The sequence below is a fragment of the Stigmatopora argus genome, chromosome 3, assembly GCF_051989625.1.
Source record: "Stigmatopora argus isolate UIUO_Sarg chromosome 3, RoL_Sarg_1.0, whole genome shotgun sequence".
NCBI lineage: Eukaryota > Metazoa > Chordata > Actinopteri > Syngnathiformes > Syngnathidae > Stigmatopora > Stigmatopora argus.
In genome coordinates this window covers 10,738,119-10,761,959 of record NC_135389.1, presented here as the reverse complement: position 1 = coordinate 10,761,959, position 23,841 = coordinate 10,738,119, and the positions used below count along the sequence as shown (strand labels likewise).

The 23,841-nt window shown below is 38.8% G+C and overlaps 2 protein-coding genes across 2 annotated transcripts; both read right to left on the bottom strand.

The window, feature by feature from the left end:
* Positions 1-2,290: 2,290 nt before the first annotated feature.
* Positions 2,291-13,329, bottom strand: hbp1 (HMG-box transcription factor 1). Its single transcript, XM_077596814.1, has 11 exons — positions 13,238-13,329; positions 9,168-9,328; positions 8,755-8,935; positions 8,083-8,203; positions 7,874-7,988; positions 7,415-7,536; positions 6,496-6,652; positions 6,263-6,407; positions 5,302-5,589; positions 3,291-3,432; positions 2,291-3,060 (listed from the first exon to the last, which is right to left on the bottom strand). The coding sequence occupies exons 2-11, from the start codon at positions 9,238-9,240 to the stop codon at positions 3,043-3,045; spliced, it is 1,362 nt and encodes a 453-aa protein (XP_077452940.1). The 5' UTR covers positions 9,241-9,328; positions 13,238-13,329; the 3' UTR covers positions 2,291-3,042.
* Positions 13,330-13,901: 572 nt separating this feature from the next.
* On the bottom strand, positions 13,902-23,076 carry prkar2b (protein kinase cAMP-dependent type II regulatory subunit beta). The gene is made up of 11 exons (XM_077595209.1): positions 22,531-23,076; positions 21,369-21,404; positions 19,711-19,763; positions 19,131-19,214; positions 18,644-18,750; positions 18,240-18,393; positions 17,804-17,905; positions 17,648-17,722; positions 17,238-17,306; positions 16,600-16,735; positions 13,902-15,704 (listed from the first exon to the last, which is right to left on the bottom strand). Exons 1-11 carry the CDS (start codon positions 22,994-22,996, stop codon positions 15,571-15,573), a joined length of 1,416 nt encoding a protein of 471 aa, XP_077451335.1. The 5' UTR covers positions 22,997-23,076; the 3' UTR covers positions 13,902-15,570.
* Positions 23,077-23,841: the final 765 nt, after the last annotated feature.

Below are 23,841 nucleotides of genomic sequence, written 5' to 3'. Positions count from 1 at the left end.
TTTACTAGTAAAATAAAAGATACATTTAATAATGAATATATGGATATGTTAACCATTTTTAAACACTGAAATGATCATCCAAAACAGATCATTTTAAAATGTTGATGTATAATTCTATCTTATTGCTGACATAATACAAAACGTCAAACACAAACTAAAAGTTACATTGATGAATAGTAACTCTTCAATATATGGTAATTCAACTTATATTGAGCAGCGTGTCATGCGTTTAAGTATAATAATACTCCCAGGTTTGAAGACTGTGTTTTCACTATTCAAAACTTTGCGTTCTAAAGACTTTTTTTTTTGAAGTGACAGTTGGACATATCTGGGCTGTCTGATCATGAATAATTACTAAGAAAATCTGTTGCCGTCCTTTCAGTTCTTTCATAGAAGACTGCTGTGGGCTCAAAAGACAGTATACGCACACGTCGCAATATTAAGTAGGCCTATACTTGTACAATTTTTTCACAGAAATTCAGACGTTTTATACATATAGACATAAAGATTTTTCCACTCCGAAAACTTTTGTATTTAATTTTATTAGATGATTCAATGGTATTATTCTATTTTTCTAACTCTACCAATGATTTTTTTGCTTCAAAATTAGTTTGTAAAGAGTCAACTGGCTGGCTAAGTGAACTAGTTGCCTCATTTAGAATATGTATTTGGCAAGATGCACATGTTTTATGATGAATTTTAACCAATTTCCTTTTTTATATTCTGTATCACCTATATTGAAGGGAAAAAAGTAGAAATGGACCCAAAGGAAGTGCACTGTGAGTATATTCTAATCTGAGAGGATAAAGTGAATGAATTTGGATTAGGGATGCACGATCACGTTTTTGCATGTGCCGATTTCCGATCACGTGATCAGCGACATCCCTAATTTGGATTACTACTAACCAAGTTTCCAGTTCCCCTTTACAAAGTGGAAGGCCATTGAGAAGCATGCAGCTTTGCAGAACTGCTTCAAATACTCCATCAAATATTCAAACGGAATGATTTGGGAGCGCTGTGTTTCCGATATGAGCTATAATTAGATTCCAGTGCATGAAAGGCTTGCGGGGTGTTGATCATTGTTTTTTTTATGAGGCGTACGCAGCTATGACTTTTTTTTCACCCTGGCAAACTGGTGTGTTGCCATTTTCAGAGCAGCAGGGGAGGCTTCTTTGACAGAAACTGCTGAGCAGTTTGCAACTTTTGATTGGGGACAAAGTTAATGACTGATGGGTGGCATTCATATCATAATTTCCCAAGCCACAGAATCCTGTCAAGTGCACTCGTTTTATTTCAAGTTATCCTTTACTGATGTGGAAATTGAAGTGCTTGTGCCCTCTGCCTCTGGCAATGTGAACTGGAGTTTTATTAGTGAACTCCAAAAATGATCAGATCATACTCAAACGGAACTTTTTACTGAACTATATGATGCATTTGTAAGAGAAGCTGCTGGGTAATTTTGGCTTCTACAAGAGATTTGGGTGGACAATTTTAGGAATGACCAACTCCCGCATATGAGTCAAGAGGTGACCAATTTAAAACAAAACATAAATCAAATTTCCTCATAATTGGCAGCTCTTATGTTGGCTAAAATTTCAAGTCTATTAGAGTCAATATCGATATCTGATTTTATGCTATAAACACATGATAAATAATGTTGCATTAATTCTGGATATTTTTGATTAATCTGGTTTAATAGATGACAAATGGTTCATATTATCACATTTATCACAATATTTTATAGAGGGTTGCTACACAAATCGAGGCTAATACCACACTTCAGAATCAAACATTTAAAGAAAAAGGCAATCACATCTAAGAATGCTCTGTTCTCATTTTACTGTTTATAATTTGATGACGTTATGTAAAAAGGCTTTTTATTCATTTTTTTGTCTATCATTTCCTCTTTTAAACCAATCGAGTAATGGTCTTAATGTTATGCAAGCATACACTGCTACTCCAGCTATCCATCTGCCTATAAAAATAATGTGGAAACATGTCCAATGAAAACGTATTCCGTCTTCCTTCCTTCACCATATTTGGTGATTTTACATAAAAGCTTGAGAACAGTTGCTACTTGCACATGCAAAAGCCATGAAGTTGAAAAGAAAAAACACTTTCAAAGTGCAATTGCCCGCCGAAGCACCAAGCTTTCCTGGATTATAATTATTATTATTTTTAAACAATTTGCCCGCTGCCGTGTGTCTAATGGTCCAAATGTTGTCTAACAAACACGACTAAAAGACAATGAAAGCAACTCCGGGGAGCACAAAACACACACTACTCAATCCAAGTTTAAAAAAAAATATTTATAATATGATACAAGGATATTCTGTGCAATGTAGGGTTGTGAAACCTGTACATAATGAACATTTTGGCGACCTGAAAGCAAGAAAAGTGGCTGCTTGGTTTACCGAACCGCGGCGTAAAACACAAACAAGTTTCCATTGGAATAAAAAGGCTGTATAGTTCATGGTTACATATTTATATCAAGATATAAAGTGCAATAGGAATGAACACTGACAGCGAAAATGCCTGAAGTGCTCTGTGACTTAAGTGTAAACTGATCAAGGATCAACGTATGGCGTCTATTAAGACAGTCGGCTACAGATTCCAGGGAGATTTGATGAAATTTAGCAAACATTATCAAAAGGTTACCATTTCTGTGCAATATACTGAAAAATATCATCAACAGCTGAATGAGAAATGTCTCCATAGATCCCCTTTTAGACAATTATAAATAGATGTGTTGTCTTTTGCTATACTCAAGCATACGTAGCACCACAGGCTAATTTGCGTATGAAATAAAATGAGATTATTCCTGCCAAAGGAGGAATACAACCTCCTTTGAATTAGAGATAGAGTAAGAAAATATATGCATTTAGTTAGTGACTACACGGCACGCTGGCTTTTTATAGTTCATCCTTGTTCTCCTTCTGATTACAAAAGCAGGTGAAGACGGCATCGTCACGTCGCGTGTCTAGAATACAGGAGCCAATGAAAACAAGGCATCAAGCGGCAGGTCTTCCTGGATTGATCCTTTTAAGACTGTTGGGAACCCTGTTGAAGTCAGAAGACAAAATGTCAAACTCTTGCACGCACTTGCATGTACAGTGCACAACAGTAGGACCGTAATTTGAGAGTTAAATTCATTCAATGATTTAAATTTTTAGTCATAACATGAAAAAGCCAAGTATTATACTATTATCTTATATTATGTTATTATCTGAGAACTGTTCTGTCGGGTCACTCCAAAATCAAGTTGCAAAGCTTTGTTTGGCCGTGCTTACCGAGTTGGTCCTTTTGCGCTTCCAGCAGTCAGGATTAAGACGCTTCTGCTCTTCGGCCAAAGCTTTGGCCTCCATGGTATACAAGCGCCGTTCCTCGCTCTTCATCTTCTTCCACTTGTCACCCAGGATGACACTAATGGCTCTAGAGAGCAGTCAGAGTCAAGATTTTCACATAAGTTAGTGTCTGCAATCCCAGCTATAAACATGTATATATACAATGAAATTCCCTCAGCGATGAAAATGGCATTTGTTTTTAAATGTACAGACTTTCATTAGTGAACCACTACTAATCACAGCTTGTACAGTGGTACCTCGTCACACGACCGCTCGTCATACAATATTCTCGTTTTACGACGGAAATTTCGATCGAATAATTCGCCCGTCATGCGATCAAAATTTCGTGATGCGACCAAGGCTTTTTTGCATATCTTTCGTGTATATCAATATCTACGAGCACTGAACGATTAATTCAGACGAGTTTTTCCTCCTACGCATCGACCAGGAAACGCACAATGCGCATGCGCGGGCAAAAAGAGGGCTTTCTGGGTAATGAAGTATTCTCGTGCACACAACGCCGATAGCCAATGGCACTCTTTCTCAGAATGAAACTTCATTACCCACAATCAATATGTGGGTAAGCTCAGCTGTTGCATTTCCTGTTATTTTTATTATCTAATACGAGGAGTATTATATTACTTCTCGTTCGCTGCTCCTAAGAACATCAGCGGCACTGGCTCGCAATTCCCTCTTTGTAATATTTCTGGTCGGAACTCTCTCTCATAGGCGCCGTTCAAAGCGGTTGCAACCAGAGCCATTACAACGAGGGAGTTGCGAGCCGGTCTTTATGAGCAGCGGAGCGATCGCTAAAATGTACTACAAGACTATTTCTCGTCGGCAAGTGGTCGTGGCTTATCCTATTGTGAGGACATTTGTGTGAATCATTTTCGGAATATTTTGAAGGGAATACGTAGTACAACAGCAAACAGCCCATCGATAGCGAATGTGAGGGTGGAGGCGTGGCAAACCGCCAACCCGGAAAACGAAGGTAACAAAAGATTACAACAAAATTAGAATTCAGTTTTGTGTAAAGTTACATTAAACGTATGTTTGAGTGTCTGTATATATTAATCCAAGTTAATTTAAATTTGTTTGTTCCGTTTACGAGTGCGTTGTCGTGGGAAAAAAAACGAACCCCACCCCTCCACACGCCCCCAAACGTCTCTGTCTCCCGTTGGCGAAATCTGCCCAATTTTAGTTAGATTAAACACATTTTATTACAATTAAACCACTAGGTATGTGTTACTTTGTTAATAGATGGCGAATTAGAAGAAATAAAACATTTTTTCCAATCCAATATCCTGTTTTTGGTGTTTTTTCAGAGAGTTGGAACGAATTAATTTGTTTTCCATTCATTTCAATGGGAAACGTCCGCTCGAGTTACGAGAATCTCGTCATACGATCTCAGTCTCGGAACGGATTACGATCGTATGTCGAGGTACCACTGTAATAATAAAATGTTTTTGTATTGCACCATTACAAATCCTCTGGTAATAAAGATTTTGTTCAGTTTTTCTTTCAAATAATTGTACTTAATTCATTAATACACATACAAAGCACCATGTTAAAATCATGTTTTAAAAAAACACCTACATAATACCAAAAGTTATGATCAATACAAATACAATTTATTTTAAAATATTAACTGATTTGTATCATGCAATGCATGTAACTGCCCACAAGTGAACACAATTTTTGACAATGCCCATGTCCACAGTACATATATTTTTCTTCAGGAATATAATTTGAATCTTCTAAATCTGCATTTAACATAATCCTGTTTTTAGTCTTAAAAGATTAGCAATAATTTGAAATCAATTATTGAGGCAAAGTACGAGAATTTCAGCATATATATTAAGATACACTAGTAAAATTATTTTACGACAATGTGTATGGTTGCCTGAAGGCTTTGAGTTATTCATCACATAGAATCAGTGGAAATAAAAGTGTGCACCTGTTGTCTTTTCCCGGATACATCTGCGTATACTCCACTCTGTACTTTTTGGCGAACAGCATGAAGGCATTCATGGGCCGCTTGCATTTTGTGGGTGTAGCACCACCATTACCACCAGAGGATTGGCTCCTGCTCGACTTGCCGCCCGCCGACTGCAGGGATCCAGAGTGCCACAATTTGTCGCGGTCCGGACTGGCACCGCCACCGCTGGATAGGGAGGTCCGGCGCTGGCGAGCCATGCTGCTCAGCACATACACGGCAGACGAGTCCAGCGGAGTGAAGTCATAACTGTGACACAAATGCACAATTTCGCATTGGCCACCGTAGCTATCAATGGAAGTCATACTTGAGCCAAATTTTGACTTTCGTAAAATTTGAAACATCCTAGCCAACTTGTATTATTTACTATTATTAGCATGTGGCTATATCACTCAATAGGCCCTGTGTATGAAACCCATTCATACTTAATACAGTGATACCACTGTAAAATGTGATGATGGTGACTGAAAATGTCCTTGTATTCATTGCATTTTGCACTACGCAACTTTAGTGTCACCTCGTGGATCTATAAGGTAGTACAATGAAGTGACAAGAACAATTAAATAATTACCTTTTACAACTGACATAGATGAAAAAAGATACTACAGTACATGATTCATTTTTTTTATTAATCATTTATTATTATTTTTCCGACCTATGGGTTTTGATTTTTTGTTTATTAATTGATATGGCTTTTAATGAAAACTATTGTTTGTGGTACACGCACAGTTTCTTCCTTTCCAGTGCACTCACCGAATGGTCGTATTGTCTCTCCAGTCACCATCAATTATCATGGTATGGTGGACTTTTGTTGTGTTTTTTAAAATATTGCCTGGGACAAAACTTTTTTTTGTCAGCCCACCACTAGATGTACCTATGTACACAACATAGGGTAATAATACTGGTGTGTAGGGATACTTACCTTCTAAATGTATCAAAAACAACCGAATCATCACATTTAATGGCATCCGGGTGGTTTGGTGGTAGACACGTATCGCCCAGCTGCATCTCGTAGCAAGGAATACCATGATGTACCACGGTAAGGCTGGGATAAAAAGAGGCCCAACCTGTCAGCACACACAGAAAAATATTATAATTAAAACACACATTCGATACTTTAGCTCAAATGGTAGATCAGCCATTAATTTCCCATACCTTTACTTTGTACAAAAAAGGGGTGGTCCAAACGGCATTCAGCAGTTAAGAGACCGTTATCAGGTGAGCCAGGGTCAAAGGTTAGCTTCAGAACTGCTTGGCCATAAGACAGCGTCTCCTCGTGACTTACGAGCTTTAGCCCATGAGAGCCAAACCGCTGGGGTTGTGGGAAAAATAGAACAGGTTAGAAAATGTCATTATAAAATTCAAAAAGAAAAGCCACACCCCTATAAAAATATGACAAACCTAACCAAGACTGTGACTAAAAACAAGATAAAGATGAATAGAACCTTGAAAGTTGTACTAATTAATTTTCTGAACAATTAGCTACACTTTTATTGGAGTTTGACTGGGACTGCGACTTAAATGTCTGTTTTTTTCCCCACTTTGACTACCAACAGATTGTGATGTTTTTTTAGGCTATAGTTATCCCAAAACTGTTAATATTTTACATTAACAGGTGCCTATTTTGCCTGTTATTCCCGATTTTATTGTTACTTTAACATATAATAGTCTTGCCTTTTGAGAAATTAAAAAAACTGCCCCTTAAAAATGCAACTTATACTCCAGTATGACGTATATGTAGGATATGTTTTTTCCCTTTTCAGTGTGCATTCTTTTGCTCGTGTGACACATAGTCCGAATAATAAAATACAATACAATAAATAGACATAATTCATTTTTCATTCTATCTTAACCTCAGGAAGGTCAGGAAGGTATTAGAACCTAAGCCAGTGAACTGTGGGCAGTTGGCAGCGTACTAATGGATAAAACAATAATAAAATGACAATTGCTATAGAAAATGGATGGCCCCATGGATTTAATTAGCTTGTAGATTGCTGCCACTTTGTGGTCGCGCTGCAAAAAAGAAATACAGTGGAGTACACAAAGTGAGGTTTCGGCCTTGATTACATACAACCTTAATCGAGGAAGAGCAGGACGGCATTATGCTATCATCATCAGAATCTTCATCAGAATCTCCGAGTTCATCAGCCTCCTGCCACTCCACGTTTGGGCCACGATGAAAACGGAGGCGAGTTCCTAGAATGACAGACATTGAGAAAAAGTTGCTAAAATAAATCACACATAAATCAATAAATAAAACAATGAATATACTGTTTAAAGATAAATAGAACATGACACAAATAGTCCATTAATAAACTAATGTGGCAGATGAAAATGGATAAATATTGAGCAGAACCTGAAAATTAAGGTGAATACATTATTTTGCTGCATAGGGTCATGTGATGCTACCTTGACACTGTGGTTTATGTGATCTTGATTTACACACGATATAGTGCTAGACTACGTACGGCTTGCTTAAGAAGGATGTGTCCTTTTGTAGTGTGGCGTATGGTGCGAGTGACAAATCACTAACCTTTCAGAAAGCAGTGCCAGGCCGTGGAGGGCCATGAATGGGACCATGCCATGTCTTCATCATCAGAAAAGGACGACGACATGGAAAAAACTCCAGACTCGGACTCACTGCTGGCCTGCAGCAAGGCAACCGTGATAAAAAGTGTGAATGAATCCCTTTGGCTTTTTTTAAACATGAGTTAGTTAAGTGTGAACGCATGCATCGGTTACCCTGACACGCCTACGTTCCCGAAGGTGACCTCTAGAGGGGTTGGGTGCACTACTGGCCAGAGGAGGACGGGCATAGGAATGTAAACTGTTGCTGTTGCCAAAGATGTGAACTGGAGAGGATCTGCAAATGAATGAACGAAAGACCAAAACAAAGGCAAGAAGTCCAACTGATTATCCACTTCTGACTTCAAACATCACCGTGTAGGTCTAATTATGTAAACTGGACATGTGAATTCTGATGAGAGCCAAAAAAGAGTCAACCCATTTTGAGTAAAATCTAATTACAGCGGGGTCTTTTGACACGAGGCGCTTGATCTATGAGTTTTACGAGACACGAGAATGTCGGTGCATTTAATATCTCCATTGCTAACACACTTCACAACATGCTCTCACTCTCATTGACATTGTGATTCACTCTAATTTAATGGCTGTGTTTCATTTCATTTTCATTGTTTTCAGTTACAGTGGACCCCAGGATATAGCGTTTTTTACGTGGAATATGAAGTTTCGGCATCAGAAAAGGATTTCTATCACACCGTCAAAAAATTCCAAAATTCAAACAGGGTCATAACTCGGGGATCCACTGAACACGAGAGCTTCATATAAAACGTGTTAACTCAAATTCTGGCTTTTGACTAAAAACGACATAAATACAAGTAACACAATGCAAACCTCTTATAAAGGGAATCTTTGAGCAGCGGGCTCTGAGGACTGGTGGCAATGTTTGCGAGCTCAGCGAGCCAGTTGGTGTTGGCGGTGCCACTTGCCTCCTGGTGCGATACACCGGCACCCACCTGGAACAAGCCAGGGGACTGCTGATCCTCTTCCACTTCCTGCAGCTCCGGCATGTCATCTGTATGGACAGCATACGTTCAAATCCTTGCTAACAAGCAGATTTGTGTCTTTTTTGTGGTCCATATTTGGTGCTTGTTATGGGGTCTCTTTGTATATGTTTTGGTTCATGTGTTAAAGTAGCTGAGGTCCAAGGCAGCATTTTGCATTTGAGGTGGCCAAACCCGTAAAAAAATATATCTTATTTTTCACGACTTGTCGCACGCACAAATGTGATTTTAAGTATCCGTTACCATAGTCCATGTTGCATCCAGGTGAGGGTGCCAGGTCTTCATTGCACTTAAGCGGATCGTACATCTCGTCCATTTTCTCAATGGTGTGTTGAATCCTCTTTAACTTGTGGACATTTGGGGTGCTCACTCAAATTCTCCTGTCATAATCATCATCAGATTATCTGGTTTTGGGGGGGAAATATGTAAATTGAAAAATACAAGTTTTAGAAGTTGTTAAGTGAGGAGGGAAAGATGTGATTTATTTATTTTTGAAGAATGTGGTAAGGGTTGACCCATAACCCAGCTTTTCACGACTGACACTGCCGTTTAGCGTATCAGAGAAATCACTTGAGTCTTGGATTGAGTGTAATGCATGATCGAAAACATAAAACTTTTCATAATCGAACATTTAAGATTACGACTTCATGGACCTATTCTTTTCTGTGTGGCCCTTGTATCGAGCCCTTTGTGTAAGCGTACCTAATGTTATGGCCTATGGGTGGACGCTCTAGATCAGGGGTCTCAAACTTGCGGCCCGCGGGCCAACTGCGGCCCTCGGGACGATAATTTGCGGCCCCCGTCTTAATATGAAAGATCGATTTTTTTTTTATTTTTTTTTTTTTTTTTTATTTTTATTTATTTATTTTTTTTTTTTTTTTTTTTTACCCCTTTCCCCATGATGGCGCCGTTTAAGTGGCAGCCAGTGGCAGTAGCTCTGTCCACTCATGTTTTTCTTGTTTTACAGCATGTTTTACATGAAAAATTAGAGGGAACATTGACATGCACCTGCTTGTGGCAGGTGTGATACTGGTGTGCCGATAGCGAGCAATGATGATGTCGTGACCGGATGATTCGCCTAAAGACGTTTCGCCGACGGACGTTTGACAGACGGACAGGTCGTACTAGTATTTGTTAGTTTAATGATTAAATACAAATACTGGTATTTGTATTTAATCATTAAACGCTGTTTTCAGCTGGATTTGACCGAATTTGAGAGCATTTTGAGCCGTTTGGCGAATGGACGTCTATAGACGTTTTTTTGCCTCCATCGCGATATCATCCAGTATTTGTATTTAATCATTAAATGCTGTTTTAGGATGGATTTTACCCGATTGCTGTCATTTTACGGCTCGGTTCTGCTACATCTGCCTGCCCAAGAGTGCTTATTCCCGGACTGCCATTGATGGTAGACGAACATTGATTTTTACTATAATTTGGACAACACCGGCGGCGGGCCGGATTAAAAATCCTAACGGGCCGTATATGGCCCGCGGGCCGAGGTTGAAAAACTTGTACACACACGATCCGGCGGGGCGAGCGTTCGAATCCCGTTTCGGCGAAACCTCCGTTCGGCCGAATGAACGTTCGGTGGAACGTCCATTCGGCGACCTGCCCGTCTGTCAAACGTCCGTCGGCGAAACGTCTTTAGGCGAATCATCCGAATAACGATGATGTCGCTCACACTGGTACTCAGTGCGCTCAGGAAGGTTGTCTTTCTGCTCAGACCAACAAAAAATTAGAGGGAACTTTGGTTCGGAGCTGAATGAACCAATCACGGTGAGGTATACGGCTCTGGAGGGCGGGACATCGGCCGGGCTGTCCAGTGCCTCGCTCACTCACTCATTCATTCCTCCAATCAGCTGGGCGGAGGAGAAGCCGTGAGGCCGATCACTCCGCTCGGCGCGCACACTCCTCCGCTGCTCTCAGCATAGAACTGAATGAGGCGCTATGATCCGTGATCCAGCCTGTGTCAGTGTCTGTAGCCATCTCCGCGATTGAAACGGAGAGCGAAAGTGCACATGCGCCACAAACCCGCGCGACTGAATGTGAAAGATCAACCCGAGACTCATTCCAAGTGGAAAAACATATTACAGAGCCCCAGAGATGTCTCTTTCAAAGCCTACCGTGAAGAGAAAGGTCGGTGATGAGCACAGACAGTTTCAAGAAAAGTGGGGAGTGCAATATTTCTTTGTTGAACACAGGGGCACCCCGACGTGTCTCATTTACACTGAAAAAGTTGCGGTGCACAAGGAATACAATTTGAAACGTAATTGTACTACGAGATATGCTGAGGAGTACGAAAAATACCAGGGGGATGAGAGAGCCAACCAGGTTGCCAGTCTTAAAACACGTCTTCTGAGGCAACAGGATCTCTTCAAGAAGGCTACCAAAGACAGTAATGCAGCAGTCAAAGCTAGCTACGCCGTTTGTGAGTTGATTGATCCTGTGCTAAGTGATCCCAAATGGCTCATGGACTTGGCTTTTCTTGTTGATATCACACATGAGCTTAATGTACTGAACAAGAAGCTACAAGGCCAGGGGCAACTTGTCAGTGCTGCCTATGACAACGTGAGAGCATTCTGCACTAAACTTGTGTTATGGAAAGCCCAGCTCTCTCAGACAAACCTTTGCCATTTCCCAGCATGCAAGGCTCTCGTGGATGCAGGCACACCATTCAGTGGTGAGAAGTATGTTGAGGCCATTTCGAAGCTACAGGAGGAATTTTATCACAGATTTGCAGACTTCAAGACACACAAAGCCACATTTCAAATTTTTGCAGACCCCTTCTCCTTTGATGTGCAAGATGCCCCTCCTGAGCTTCAAATGGAGCTCATTGACCTGCAGTGCAACTCTGCACTCAAAGCCAAGTTCAGGGAGGTGAGTGGAGAAGCAGACAAGCTTGGGCAATTTTTGAGAGAGTTGACCCCCAGCTTCCCTGAACTTTCCCGAAGGTTCAAGCGGACCATGTGCCTTTTTGGGAGCACATACTTGTGTGAGAAGCTCTTCTCCACCTTGAACTTCAATAAGTCCAAGTACAGGTCCAGACTTACTGATGAGCATCTTCAAGCTCTACTGAGGGTCTCCACTGCTTCCTCCCTCAAGCCAAATGTGACTATGTGAGAAGAAGCGCTGCCAGGTCTCTAGCAGCAAGGAGTAGGCAAGAGAAGCCGTGTTCAGAATATTTCATGTTCAATGTTCCATTCAAGTTCAGAAAGTTAAAGGTTAAAGAGCTGTTAATACAGACATTTGAAACGGAATAAAAATAATTCATTTTCTCTACTTAGCCAGCCAGTGTATATCTACTGTATGCTCATTAGTATTATTTGGTTTTGTATTACTGATTGATTTATTTTTTATTCATCTTTAAGTTAATTTATTTAATTCATTATTTTTTGTTAAAAAATAAAGATATTTGATAACGTTGGAATGTTTTATCAGTGCTTTTCTTGTGGAAATCCTGATGCGGCCCAGTCTCACCCAGACTCGGCCTCTAGCGGCCCCCAGGTAAATTGAGTTCGAGACCCCTGCTCTAGATGCAATAGTATGTCATGGAATGCAATGAAATAATCTAAACAATAGAACCACAAACGTAGCATTTGATTGAATTGGATGTCATTGTGTGATCGTCAATAAATGTGATGCAGAGGGGGGATTTCTTTGTCTCTTATTCGCCAATGTGAAGCGATAGGGATAGCCACGTGACCGTGTGCACTGAAGGTCGTGTTTATAAACTTGTAAGGGTTCCACGCATGCGCAACAGAGCTCATTCATTCCCAACTGCGCAGCCTTGTCGACAAACAGCTGCCAAAGTGCCGTTTAAACAGTTGCCTACCGCGCTTTTAATAACGTATTGATTAATATAATCACCGATATTTGTTGTCAAAAAGGTCATTTCAATATCACGGTAGAGAAGAAAAGTAGGGTGGTCTTTAATTTTTTCTGCCTTTTCACTGTAAACAAAAGAATGTCAACAAGTTGAGGCATGACGCAACCTCTCTCAGACCCAGTTTCTAATGAATGACATCGCGATGACCATGTAACCGCATTTCAAGACGATCGAACCCATTTGAATGACTGGAGTGGCCACATCTGGATCGCTGACAGAGACAAAAACAACACGAGCGATAGAGGGGGAGAGAAGAAAATCGACGGTCAACCTGCCGTTCGACGGTCAAAAACGGGTTGACAACCTTACTAATGTATCACTATAGTGATAAAAACACACACTGTACGCATTTCTTCCGTATAAAATCACTTTTAACCTTTATTTTTTCAAGGGGCGACAAAAAAGTATCAAAACGCTCACTTACCAGACCTGTCGCCATCAAGAAACTCTGGTATTCACTGGAGGGCTTGGGGAGGTTCTGTAAGGAAGGCATTCGATTGGATAACTGCATGTTCCATGACTTAAATACAGTGATTCTATTGGATGTTCATGTTCAGAAAAACATTAAGGGCAGGCTGTACTTTGTTGACCGTCGTCTGATTGGATGAAAGTCCACGCCTGGTACTGCCCACAAACAGCTGATTGGCAAAAACATGAACAATACTTTTATGTGTATTATATATATATATATATACGTATATATATATATATATATATATATATATATACATATATATATATATATATATATATATATATATATATATATATATATATATACATATATATAGTAGTAATAATTGAAATTAATCCAGATTTTTGTCAAATATTCTATTTTTTTCTTCTTTTCCTTAGTAATTTTTGTAAAAATTTTGGAAGGTGTATTAGGTTGTTGTCTCTAGAATGTTGTTAGTTTGATTTTTTATTCATGCTCCAACAAGGGTAACAATACAGGCCATTATTATGCTCATTATAGTACAATTTTTTGAGTTAATATTTGTTAATGTGAGAGTAATTTTCATTAAATTTGGTCAACGTGGTTAATTTGGATCTGTATTGGATAAAGAACAAATTTCCTTAGGTGGCAAATACACAAATAATTACAAAAGTGGTTTTATTGACATGAAAAGTGAAACATATAGTCATCATTATTGGTTTGTGTAACAGGTTTGTGTTTAAAAAAACAGAGTTATCTGAAAAAGGAATGGGGGAAAAAAGGATTATTTTCAAATTACTTAATTTGATATTGAGCTAACGATTTCCAGACGACTTCACTAAGTCACTCTAGATTCATTGGCTTGCCTGTTGAAAACTATCCCTAAAAAACTTTTTGTTGTTGGTCGAGGTAGACATAAGCATAATCGTCAAATATGCTTCACTGACACACACACACACACACACACACACACACACACGAGTATTACCTATATTTTACTGAAAAACAACAAATAAATTCATTATTACCATATGTGATCATATCCATAGTGGGGCAACTTTACTCACTATTAAATTGTACAACACTGAGTTGGTAGGTCTTTAAAAAACTATCTAATATCTGTAAGGTTTTGTTTGTTTGCTTAAGCAAAAGAATACTTGGAAGCAGAGGCAGGAGAAAGGGGGGTATAGTACTTGGTGAGAGAGAAAGCCCCCTCTGCCCAACTTTTATATGATACTTTAATCATGTTTATTTATTTGAATGGTGCTAAAAAGATTATATCATGGGGTTACTGAGTCACATAAGGCTAATCAGACTCAAAGATAAAGGACGCTTCTTTAAGCAATTAGCAGAAATACTGCCTTAGATCATACACAGCTAGTGAATATCAACATACTTTTTGGCAATAAAGTGTAACCGAAATGGATATCACTGTGTCCCCTTTACGCTCAGTAAAGGTTTCATCCAAGAAAAACAGGACATACTGTAAATATAAGATGAGGGTTGACAGTATATTGAATAAACACAAATACTCTACACAAAATATAGGATTAAGAACATTATAGCAACAAAAATGGAGCATGGTAAAATTGCAGTTGCACTAAAACAAGTGTTGCCATTTGCTTTGAATTGTCCTGTCTGTATTTTATGAGTGTATGTGTGGCTTAGCTTTATGTCGGGCAATGTTGATATTGAAAGTGTGAATGAAATTTCATGAAAACTTTAAAGTGAGCTGTGTGGTAACCAGAAATGCAATGACTTACTAGCTGCATAAGATGTTTGCTGTATTTCTATGCTAATTGATAAATTGCTTAAAATCTCTGTCATCTTTCTAAGAGTTCAAAGACATACCTACGTAAAACAACCTATCATAATCACGTGTATTACTTTTTTAATTTTTTTTCTCGTGTGGTAACCTTTTTATTGGAAGCCCCACCTGAGCTCTGTGCCCCCTGATTCCACAAAATTCTTCACCATCTCTGGTAGTAGGCCAACAGGTACGCACATTTAACACGGAAATACTCCAGAAAAATGGCGAGATACCAGCAAGTCTACATTCTGTTTGAGCCCAAAAATGCCTTTTGCCAACTAGCGCCTTCTCAGCTCAAACAAATGGGACACGAAAACAGGTCAAGTTTACACATAAAGGGCGATTGAACAGAAAAGGAGCTTTGAGCAACTCTGCTTTGGCATACGTTACTTTACTGCAAACACGAGAGTCTCACCTTGATCGTCTTGTAAGAAATGTTTTTTTTCTTAATTTTCTTTTTTTTAGAGGATACAAGGGGGATGCAGAATACCCATCAGTCTGACGAGCAGGGTCACGCACACTGCTGCTCGATCTCCGTGCGACCCTCAAACAGCATCAGAAGCTGCTCCTCATAGTTAGCAATGTTCCTTTTCATGATGTCCATGCATGGGCCCAGAAGACGTTCAAAGGCATTCACATCCATCACTGACAGAAAGATGAAAATATGTTAAGACCAATATAAACCCCTACATCCTGCTTTGACTTATGGATTTAATTTGCTTTGTTACTCAAATCATATCTAAAGTAAAATGTCTCCATAGAAATGATACAGAAATGTCATTCATCAATTCTAATCCCGTCAAAATTGGCAACAATTAAAGTATAAAAATAAATACATAACAGGCCATAAAACATATCTGATTTTAAAAGAATCGACAAATTTCTTGTTTGTTTATCGCATTACTTTGACTAAGTTGAGCCAGGTTTTGTCAGAGTGAATTTCAGTTTTCCTTCTTTTTGCCTGATTTTTGTCATCGTAGAAGCAAACTTAAACAAGAAGCGGTTTGGTATTATAGTGAACAATTCTTAAAAAAAAAGAGGCTGTTTATGGCCTCTCACACCAGCTTTTATAATACAAATAAATACATGTTATTTATTTATTTATTCTAACCACATTTTTAAGTTGTTCTGCTAGTTTAATAATAACAAATAATGGGAAACACCATAGGTGGGCTAGAAACTTAAAATCAAGATCACAGTACAGTAAGTGCGTACTTACAATTTTAAGCTTATAAATACCTTATAAACAATGCATTTGAACACAGAATGCAGCAAATGTAGACTATCACAACACACATTTGCGCCACTCATTGAATCCTTTTACTCTTTGAAGAATTATAATATTTTTGTATATTTGTTGCAATAGTTTCTTTCATCATCTAATCAACACTCACTGTACATGTAATGCAGTAGTAATGCCATTTTCATTCATTTAAATGGGAAAACTATCTTTCAAATATTTAAGTGTTTATGCATTTTGCATTGTAATTGACTTTATAATAAGGACATCCTATTATTTGACTGTATCTTGAATATTTACCCAAGCATTTGACGCGCCCTACAGCATAGGCGGAAGCAGCCCTGGGCTTGTTTGTGACAAGCGCCAACTCCCCAAAATACTGGCCCCGGGAGCACGTGGCGATTTCCACTTCCTCTTCGTCTTGCCCGTTTTTCGTCTGGGAAACCAAAAGCGCACAACACAATAAAGCAAGCCTCAAAATGTTAGTTCCAGGGGAGGTATAAAAAAACATAAGGTTGACACTTTTGTAATCCTAATGTCATTAAACAGAATTACCATGTCAGTAGCCTAGTATTATATATATATATATATATATATATATATATATATATATATATATATATATATATATATATATATATATATATATATATATATATATATATATATATATATATATATACACTGTCATGACAAGAAAAATCTGTTATTCTCAATAAAACTGTATTTATTTCCTTTGTGTAGTTTGTCAGTCATTCAGTTTACTCTAATGGGCTCGGGATGAATCAAGGGAATTATATGTTGAAGTATATGTTGAAAAATCATTTTTTAATGAAATTCAAGCTGTATTATTCTAAGATAAAGTCATAATATTATAGAAATACAATAGTATTATATTATAAAGATTCAAAAATTTAACTTCAGAAAGCAAAACTTACCCTGCTCCTTTTTATCGTGATCCTAACTTGGCCAGACTCCACAATGTAGAAACAATCAGCCAATTCCCCCTGTCAACAAAACAATATAATCATATTTAGAATATTTATTACATTTTTAACGTACTACAGACGGGCAAGTTCAAAAGGTAGATTGTGGTGATTCATTGGCGGCGTGGGATCAGTTCACCCGAACTTAGCTTGGATATGCTCCAGTACCCCATGATTTGGATATTTTATTAATTGTCAGTTAAAATTATCAAAATGAAAAAAACCACAACATGGTGGTAGCTGTGCCAGACTGTATTCCAGCTGACTTTGGGTGGCAGGTTTACTCTGATTTGGTCACCAGCCAACAGCAGCAAATGTTGATGAACTAATTTTTGGATAAAAATAAAAGCAACATATCTCACCTGTGCAATAATCTTTTGCGAGTCACAGTACACTCTAGTAGATATCACATCCACCACCTTCATCCTCTCGGAAAGCTGCAGATAGGCAATTTTTTTTAAAAGTCATACTTCTCAATGACAGCAGGCTTAACACTAAAATAGACAAAAAGAATAGACCTCCAGTGATGTGAGAAGTGGGAGAGTTTCAATGAATGCCTCGTACAGCTTCCTCTTTTTCGCATTGTTCTTCACGATGATCCTTCGAAACGTCAGACGATCCTGACACAAACACACTTTTAGTTGTCGAAAGAGTTTGCAGTGTTCACTTGGGTTTCTTTTTTCAATCTACAAATTAGCTTAGTGGTTAATTTCCCTGAACACTATGCTGACTACACTGCAATGCTTTTAAAGTCAAATTTAGGGCAATAAAATGTATCAAATTTCCATACAGTGTTACTTTGACTCACAAATCCTTGTTCAATTATTGCTTTAGCAGACAAGCCAAAATCTGAGGAAATTTCAGACACACCACTGATAATACATCTAAACATTTTCACAGGTTTAGTCAGGGAATGGATTAAACTCATAAATCAAAGTAGAAAATGCAACTCACAAGGCACCAGAGGGCTCCAGGCAAGGTGGCGATGATGGTAGCTGCTCTGGGCGTGTTGTACATTAGTGCCAGTTCTCCAAAGCTGCCACGGTTGTCGTAGCAACCCACCAGCTTCTCGGCGCCATCCACTTTGACAGAAATGCTGAATGTACCCCTAAAAAGGGACAAGAACAAAGCCATACACAAGTGTCCCGGGAAAGAGAATATATCTGAGAGTATTGTAGCTGCTTGTGTGTATTTGTTAGCATGAGGACGTTCTGATATTTGATTATACAATGTGCCAGCGACGGTGTTGGAGATTCTATTCATTTAAAATGGAAGGATTGCCTACAGGTTCAGGTTCATTGATCGCAATAGGCATCACATTCCTGTGGGTAGCCATAATCGGGGTCATGTGACATTACCTTTCAATCACATAGAAGTTGTCCCCATCGTCATCCTGGTCAATCACATGTTCCCCGTCTGTGCAAAACTTCTCAAACATGGCGTCCAACACTTGAGACATTTCTTCCTATATGGGGTAAAAAATAAATTAAGCATTTTCTTCTGTGCTAAATATATTCTGATGGTAAGGATGGTCGTTTGTCTCTCTGTGTGCCCTAAGACTGACTGGTGACCCATCTAGGGTGTAGTCTCCCTTTCGCCCGAACACAGCTGGCTTAGGCTCCAGCAACCCCCGCAACCCTTTCGAGGATGGGCAGTTCGGAAAATGAATGAATGAATGAATAAATATATTGTGCAATGACTATCTACAATAAAGAACAATGAATGCCCGTTACTTTAAATCCATTAGTCGGCACTACTTTCGTAACTTTTCTTACTCTGCAAATTTGTCATTTGTCACTCTTGTAAGTCCGTGTTTTTGAATCAAATTTCCTGAAATGTACTCACAGAATCCAAATTCTTGAAAAGAAGAATGTCTCGACACGCTTCCTGTAGTCTCTGTCGCTGCTCGTCTGTTTTGGGATGCGCAACCTGTGCATTTAATTTGTGTGGTAATTAATTAAACTGTGGTGAGAATAAATTTTAATAAATAAATAAATAAAATCGTAAAATTGATTTTTTTCCCCCCCATTACTTTAAAAAAGCAACAGAAACAAGTAAATACTAGTTTTAAAACTGAGCAATTTAGGACGTTGATGGGATGAAAATAAAATAAACAAAAAATGATCACAATAAAATGTTTAACACCACAAAATTACTCACAAAGCCCCCACAATAATTAGATAGATTAAAATAGGGGATAGACAGCAATGACTTGTATGTAACACAATTACGAAATGTAATTTAAAATGTATCAAACTATGAAATCACAATGATCGATGGGAAAAAAAAATATCTTTTTTTGTCTCATTTGATTGGATAAGGTGATGTAATTTTAGTTTGTCCCATTACACAAACAAGAAAATAAAGACAGGGATTGATGGCGTAATAAACTACATAGTAAATTGATTAATAAATAGGCACTTACCCTTTGTTCTTTATCCTCATCATCTTCATCAGGATTGAAGGCTTCCGCACAAACTGTACAACAAAACAGAAATATATTTACTTAAGTGCACCACCATACTATGTACAGACACATTTTATTTGGGTACCACTTTATCACCACCACCTACCACTTAATTTACTTATTATTAAGAGAATCCCTTACATTTCATTTTTCTCATACTGAGGTCAATATTTTATTCTGAGGATCTATGAATGTGGATTAAATTGGAGTAGAAAGGTCGTTACTAGCTCATATGACTCAACTCACTTCACCACAAACTGCAGATGAATAGGTAGTTAACATTTCTTAGCATCTAAAGAGTTGTGGCAACTCTTTAAAAAATACACAGTGTGACAACATGTCATACCTGTCAACCTCTGCCGATAACTGCCCTTATAAATGATTATGATTCCCCTTACAAACCCCCCAAAAAACGTATATCTACGCATGCGCATGTCATCCTTTATCGATATTGCCGTACGCACCGCTAAAAAAAATACATACGATTGAGGATAATTTTTGCTGGTATACCGTGACAATAGTAACGATCGATGACAGTAGCGTCGTTGGCTACCAGCCTACGAGATTATCTGGATTTTAGCCAAAACGGTCTTGTTGAGATCGGTTTTCATAAATATTGCCGATTTTTTTTTTTTTTTTAATTCCCCGTACAAAAGTCGGTGTACGGCGTACATGATTTGAAATGGTAAAAAAACGTATAAAATACGTATAAAACGTACAAGTTGACAGGTATGACATGTGCAGGCATAGAATACCAAACTACGCAGTCATATATTCTTTAGCCTCTGCATCGTGCATCTTACATTAGTCCCCCCTACTGATGATCCGAGAGGAGTTGATGCTTTATTTTATTTCATTGATTTATTTCAAAGGCAATTTGGTCCTTCCTGTGGGCAGTTTGCACGTTCTACTCGGGCTTGCATGGGTTTTCTCCAGGTACTCCGGTTTCCTACCACATCCTAAAAAGCATGCAGGGTAGGCTGGTTTAACACTCTAAATTGCCCCTATTAACACTCTAAATTGCCCCTAGATATGAGTGGGAGTGTGAATGGTTGTCTGTTTCCTTATGCCCTGCAATAGGCTGGCCCCGAATTTAAGGTATCCCCCACCTGATGCCCATAGTTGGCTGAGGTGGGCTCCAGCACCCCCCACGACCTTTGTGAGGATAAGCGGTGCAGAAAATGAATGAATGAATGATTTATTTAGGTTGAAATCATTACTTTATGTTTTAAATCCTGCAGCTTTGCAAGGTGGATAAGAGGTTAGTTAGCACAAAACCTAAGATATTTGAGATCAGTTTTTGTTGTTGTTTTTTCTTTCGCATTCCCTGCACATCCCCAAAACATTCATGTTATGTAGGTTGACTGGAATGCCAATAATGAAAAAATGAATGTATAATTTTATGGGATAATGCAGTGTGGTTATAAAGCAAATTAAATTTCCTTCTTAAGCAACCACAATAGTATCCATATTTATTTGCAAGTAGAACTTGGAAAAGTTTGGGCTGAAGACAAACCAAAATATTGGGATTTGAAAATGAGATGATTGTATAAAACCCTACTTGTCCAACGTCTGAAGTGGTGACTAAGGTGGAGAGACTTGCCGTTCTAACTCACCTGATGCTCTTCTGATGAATCTGTTTATGATGGGCGCTGCAAAAAATCAAACACAATGCACATTTAACTCAATCTGGGGCTTTCTTTGTACTGTAATGATGTGCACAGTGAGCTTTTTTAAGCTTGCCCTCATTTGGAATATTCAGCTGCACAGAGAAACCTCAATGAGGACACCCTGCTTTCAAATGTGTGGACCTCTTTCAATTGCATTTCAATGACACACAACATCATGCACAACAGCCTTTATAAGGCAAATTCGAGCTGTTTCAATGAGATATTATCTGAACAGTATGTTTATGACTGTGGTTTGTGCAAATGTACTACTTCATAACTCACACCTGTCTCTAATAAATATTAGGATGCTCTCCTGCAGCTTCATTTGTAAATAAATTAAACTATGAGCTTTATGTCATCAAATTCAAGCAAAATAATCATTATGAATGATTTGAGGCCAAGTATACTTAGGGGGAACTGACAGAAAATCAAATAAACCATGTAAAAATAAATAGTGAAGTGGTGGAAATAAAAACAAAACAAAAAACTAAAATGGCATCCTTCAAAAATTAAGCCACACTTAAAACATTATTTGTTCAAAACATTAAAAAAAAACTTTCCATTCTAGCTAGAAAGCAAAAAAGTCAGATTCCACTAATTAAAAAAGGCACTTAAATAAAAATACCCCCGAAAAAAATGGTTAGCTAGACAATACTGCACAAATTTTGACAGAAACTAAGTTTAAAAAAGAGGCCTTTAAACATTATGAGTAAAGATGTATTTCATACATTGTCCTTTCTGTACGTGTCCTTTTTGCAGAGCCTATAGGTTGCATGGTCCAATGAGCTAAGATTGCTATGCTACATCCTCCACATCATGCCATTCCACACTAAACTGAAAACAACCAGAATCTCAAGGCAAATACAAACTCCACTAACATATATATGAGCCTTTAGCAAAAACATCTGAGCATGTGTATGTGTGTTCTGCATCATTGTGCAACATCATCCATGCATGCATGGAGCCTGCAGGCCCACATCACGCGAGGCCTACTGAAAAAGAGGTGTTTGAGCAGAAGTCATGTTAATGGCTGGATCATTTGGGAGCATCCTGGTGTTGCAGCATTACATGCATTACGGTAACATCCGTCTAAAAGCAGGTACTATACCTTGAAAATCATCGTCGTCTTCATCGTCGTCTTCTTCTCCTCCGTTCTCAGATTCGATCTGCATGGCCTCGTCGAGAAAATTCACCGCCTTTCCTCCTCCTCCTCCTCCTCCTCCGCTAGGAGTCCTTGCCTGTCCGTGCTTCGAGAGCGACGGTGGCGGCGGCTCCCCGTCATCTTCATCCCCGTCTCGGCCGAGTGGCGCCCGGTGACTGCGGCTCCGCTCTCGGTCCTTGAGGCGGGTGAAGTACTGCAGGGCAAAGTCGAGAAGATCCCCAGGCTGGGTCCTCAGCACTTCCACGGTAAAGCTCTGCAACAGCTCCGTCAGGCCCGCGGGGATTTCTATACTCATTCCTGGGGCGTACGCGCGTGCGAAAATGAGGAGAATAAAGACGAGGGGAGGGTGAACTAGAAATGGAAGCGAAGAAAAGTCCTTGGATATCGTGTCAAATGTGCGCTTTTTGCTCATGAAAATGCCTCCTGGCTACGAGATTCATCAGTAGCAGGAGCATCGTCGTCGTCTTCTGATGATGATGATGATGATGATGATGGCTATACAGGAAACCCACGCATGTGACCCAGGTTTCCATGGCAACCTCCCATCCAATGGTTGCGCACAAACAGCAGGGGAAAGACACTCCTCTTCCTCAGAGCACAAAATGCCAAGAAATATGGATGTGTGTATTGCATGTGTGGTGATCCAAGAAATTTAACTCAACACAGCACCAGGAATCAACAAAATACTCATTTTGCTATCGTTGTTCTTGGTCTTAGTTCGTCGACCGGATAAGAAATGCAGCCATTGTCACATATATCATATTTGAACACCCAAAGAGGATATCAGTTGTCACTACTAATTTAAAGTTAAGAGTTTGAGATTCCAAAGCCATGTGTATTGCATCAGCCTTCTTGCTGAGTTGGTGAAAAAACAAGGCAGTGCCTCAAAACGTGGATTGGCACCAAGCGTAACCAGGATGGTGACGTCACCTGTCCTCATCCCACCCGGGGATTGAACCAGCACTTATATGTACCCGTTACTCACGCTAAAGAAATGTATGAAATGGACTGTTAAAAATTCTGACATGCTAATTGATGCAATGATCCAAAACAATTTACCTCTTTGGTAAATATCCCTAAAAAAAAAAAGAAAACAGTTTGCTTAGATTGTCCTGATATTATACATTTCAGTGGGCAAAGAACGCTAAAGCACTGGAGAATGGAGATACTTTTTCATGCCCCTGTATGAAATATAAAAACTAAACAGTATTGTTGTGATATGAAAAAGCAAAAACCAAGATAATTCTAATACTCATT

What these genes read in the sequence shown, in the direction of transcription:
- hbp1 (XM_077596814.1), bottom strand. Translation starts at nt 9,240, where the DNA reads ATGGACGAGATGTACGATCCGCTTAAGTGCAATGAAGACCTGGCACCC. An exon ending in AAAGATTCCCTTTATAAGAG is followed by an intron (nt 8,204 to 8,754) that starts GTTTGCATTGTG and finishes ATTCATTTGCAG; the next exon opens with ATCCTCTCCAGTTCACATCT. An exon ending in CTGGCACTGCTTTCTGAAAG is followed by an intron (nt 7,537 to 7,873) that starts GTTAGTGATTTG and finishes CTGTCATTCTAG; the next exon opens with GAACTCGCCTCCGTTTTCAT.
- prkar2b (XM_077595209.1), bottom strand. Translation starts at nt 22,996, where the DNA reads ATGAGCAAAAAGCGCACATTTGACACGATATCCAAGGACTTTTCTTCG. An exon ending in ATTCATCAGAAGAGCATCAG is followed by an intron (nt 19,764 to 21,368) that starts GTGAGTTAGAAC and finishes TTTGTTGTACAG; the next exon opens with TTTGTGCGGAAGCCTTCAAT. An exon ending in TTTTCAAGAATTTGGATTCT is followed by an intron (nt 18,751 to 19,130) that starts GTGAGTACATTT and finishes TACCCCATATAG; the next exon opens with GAAGAAATGTCTCAAGTGTT.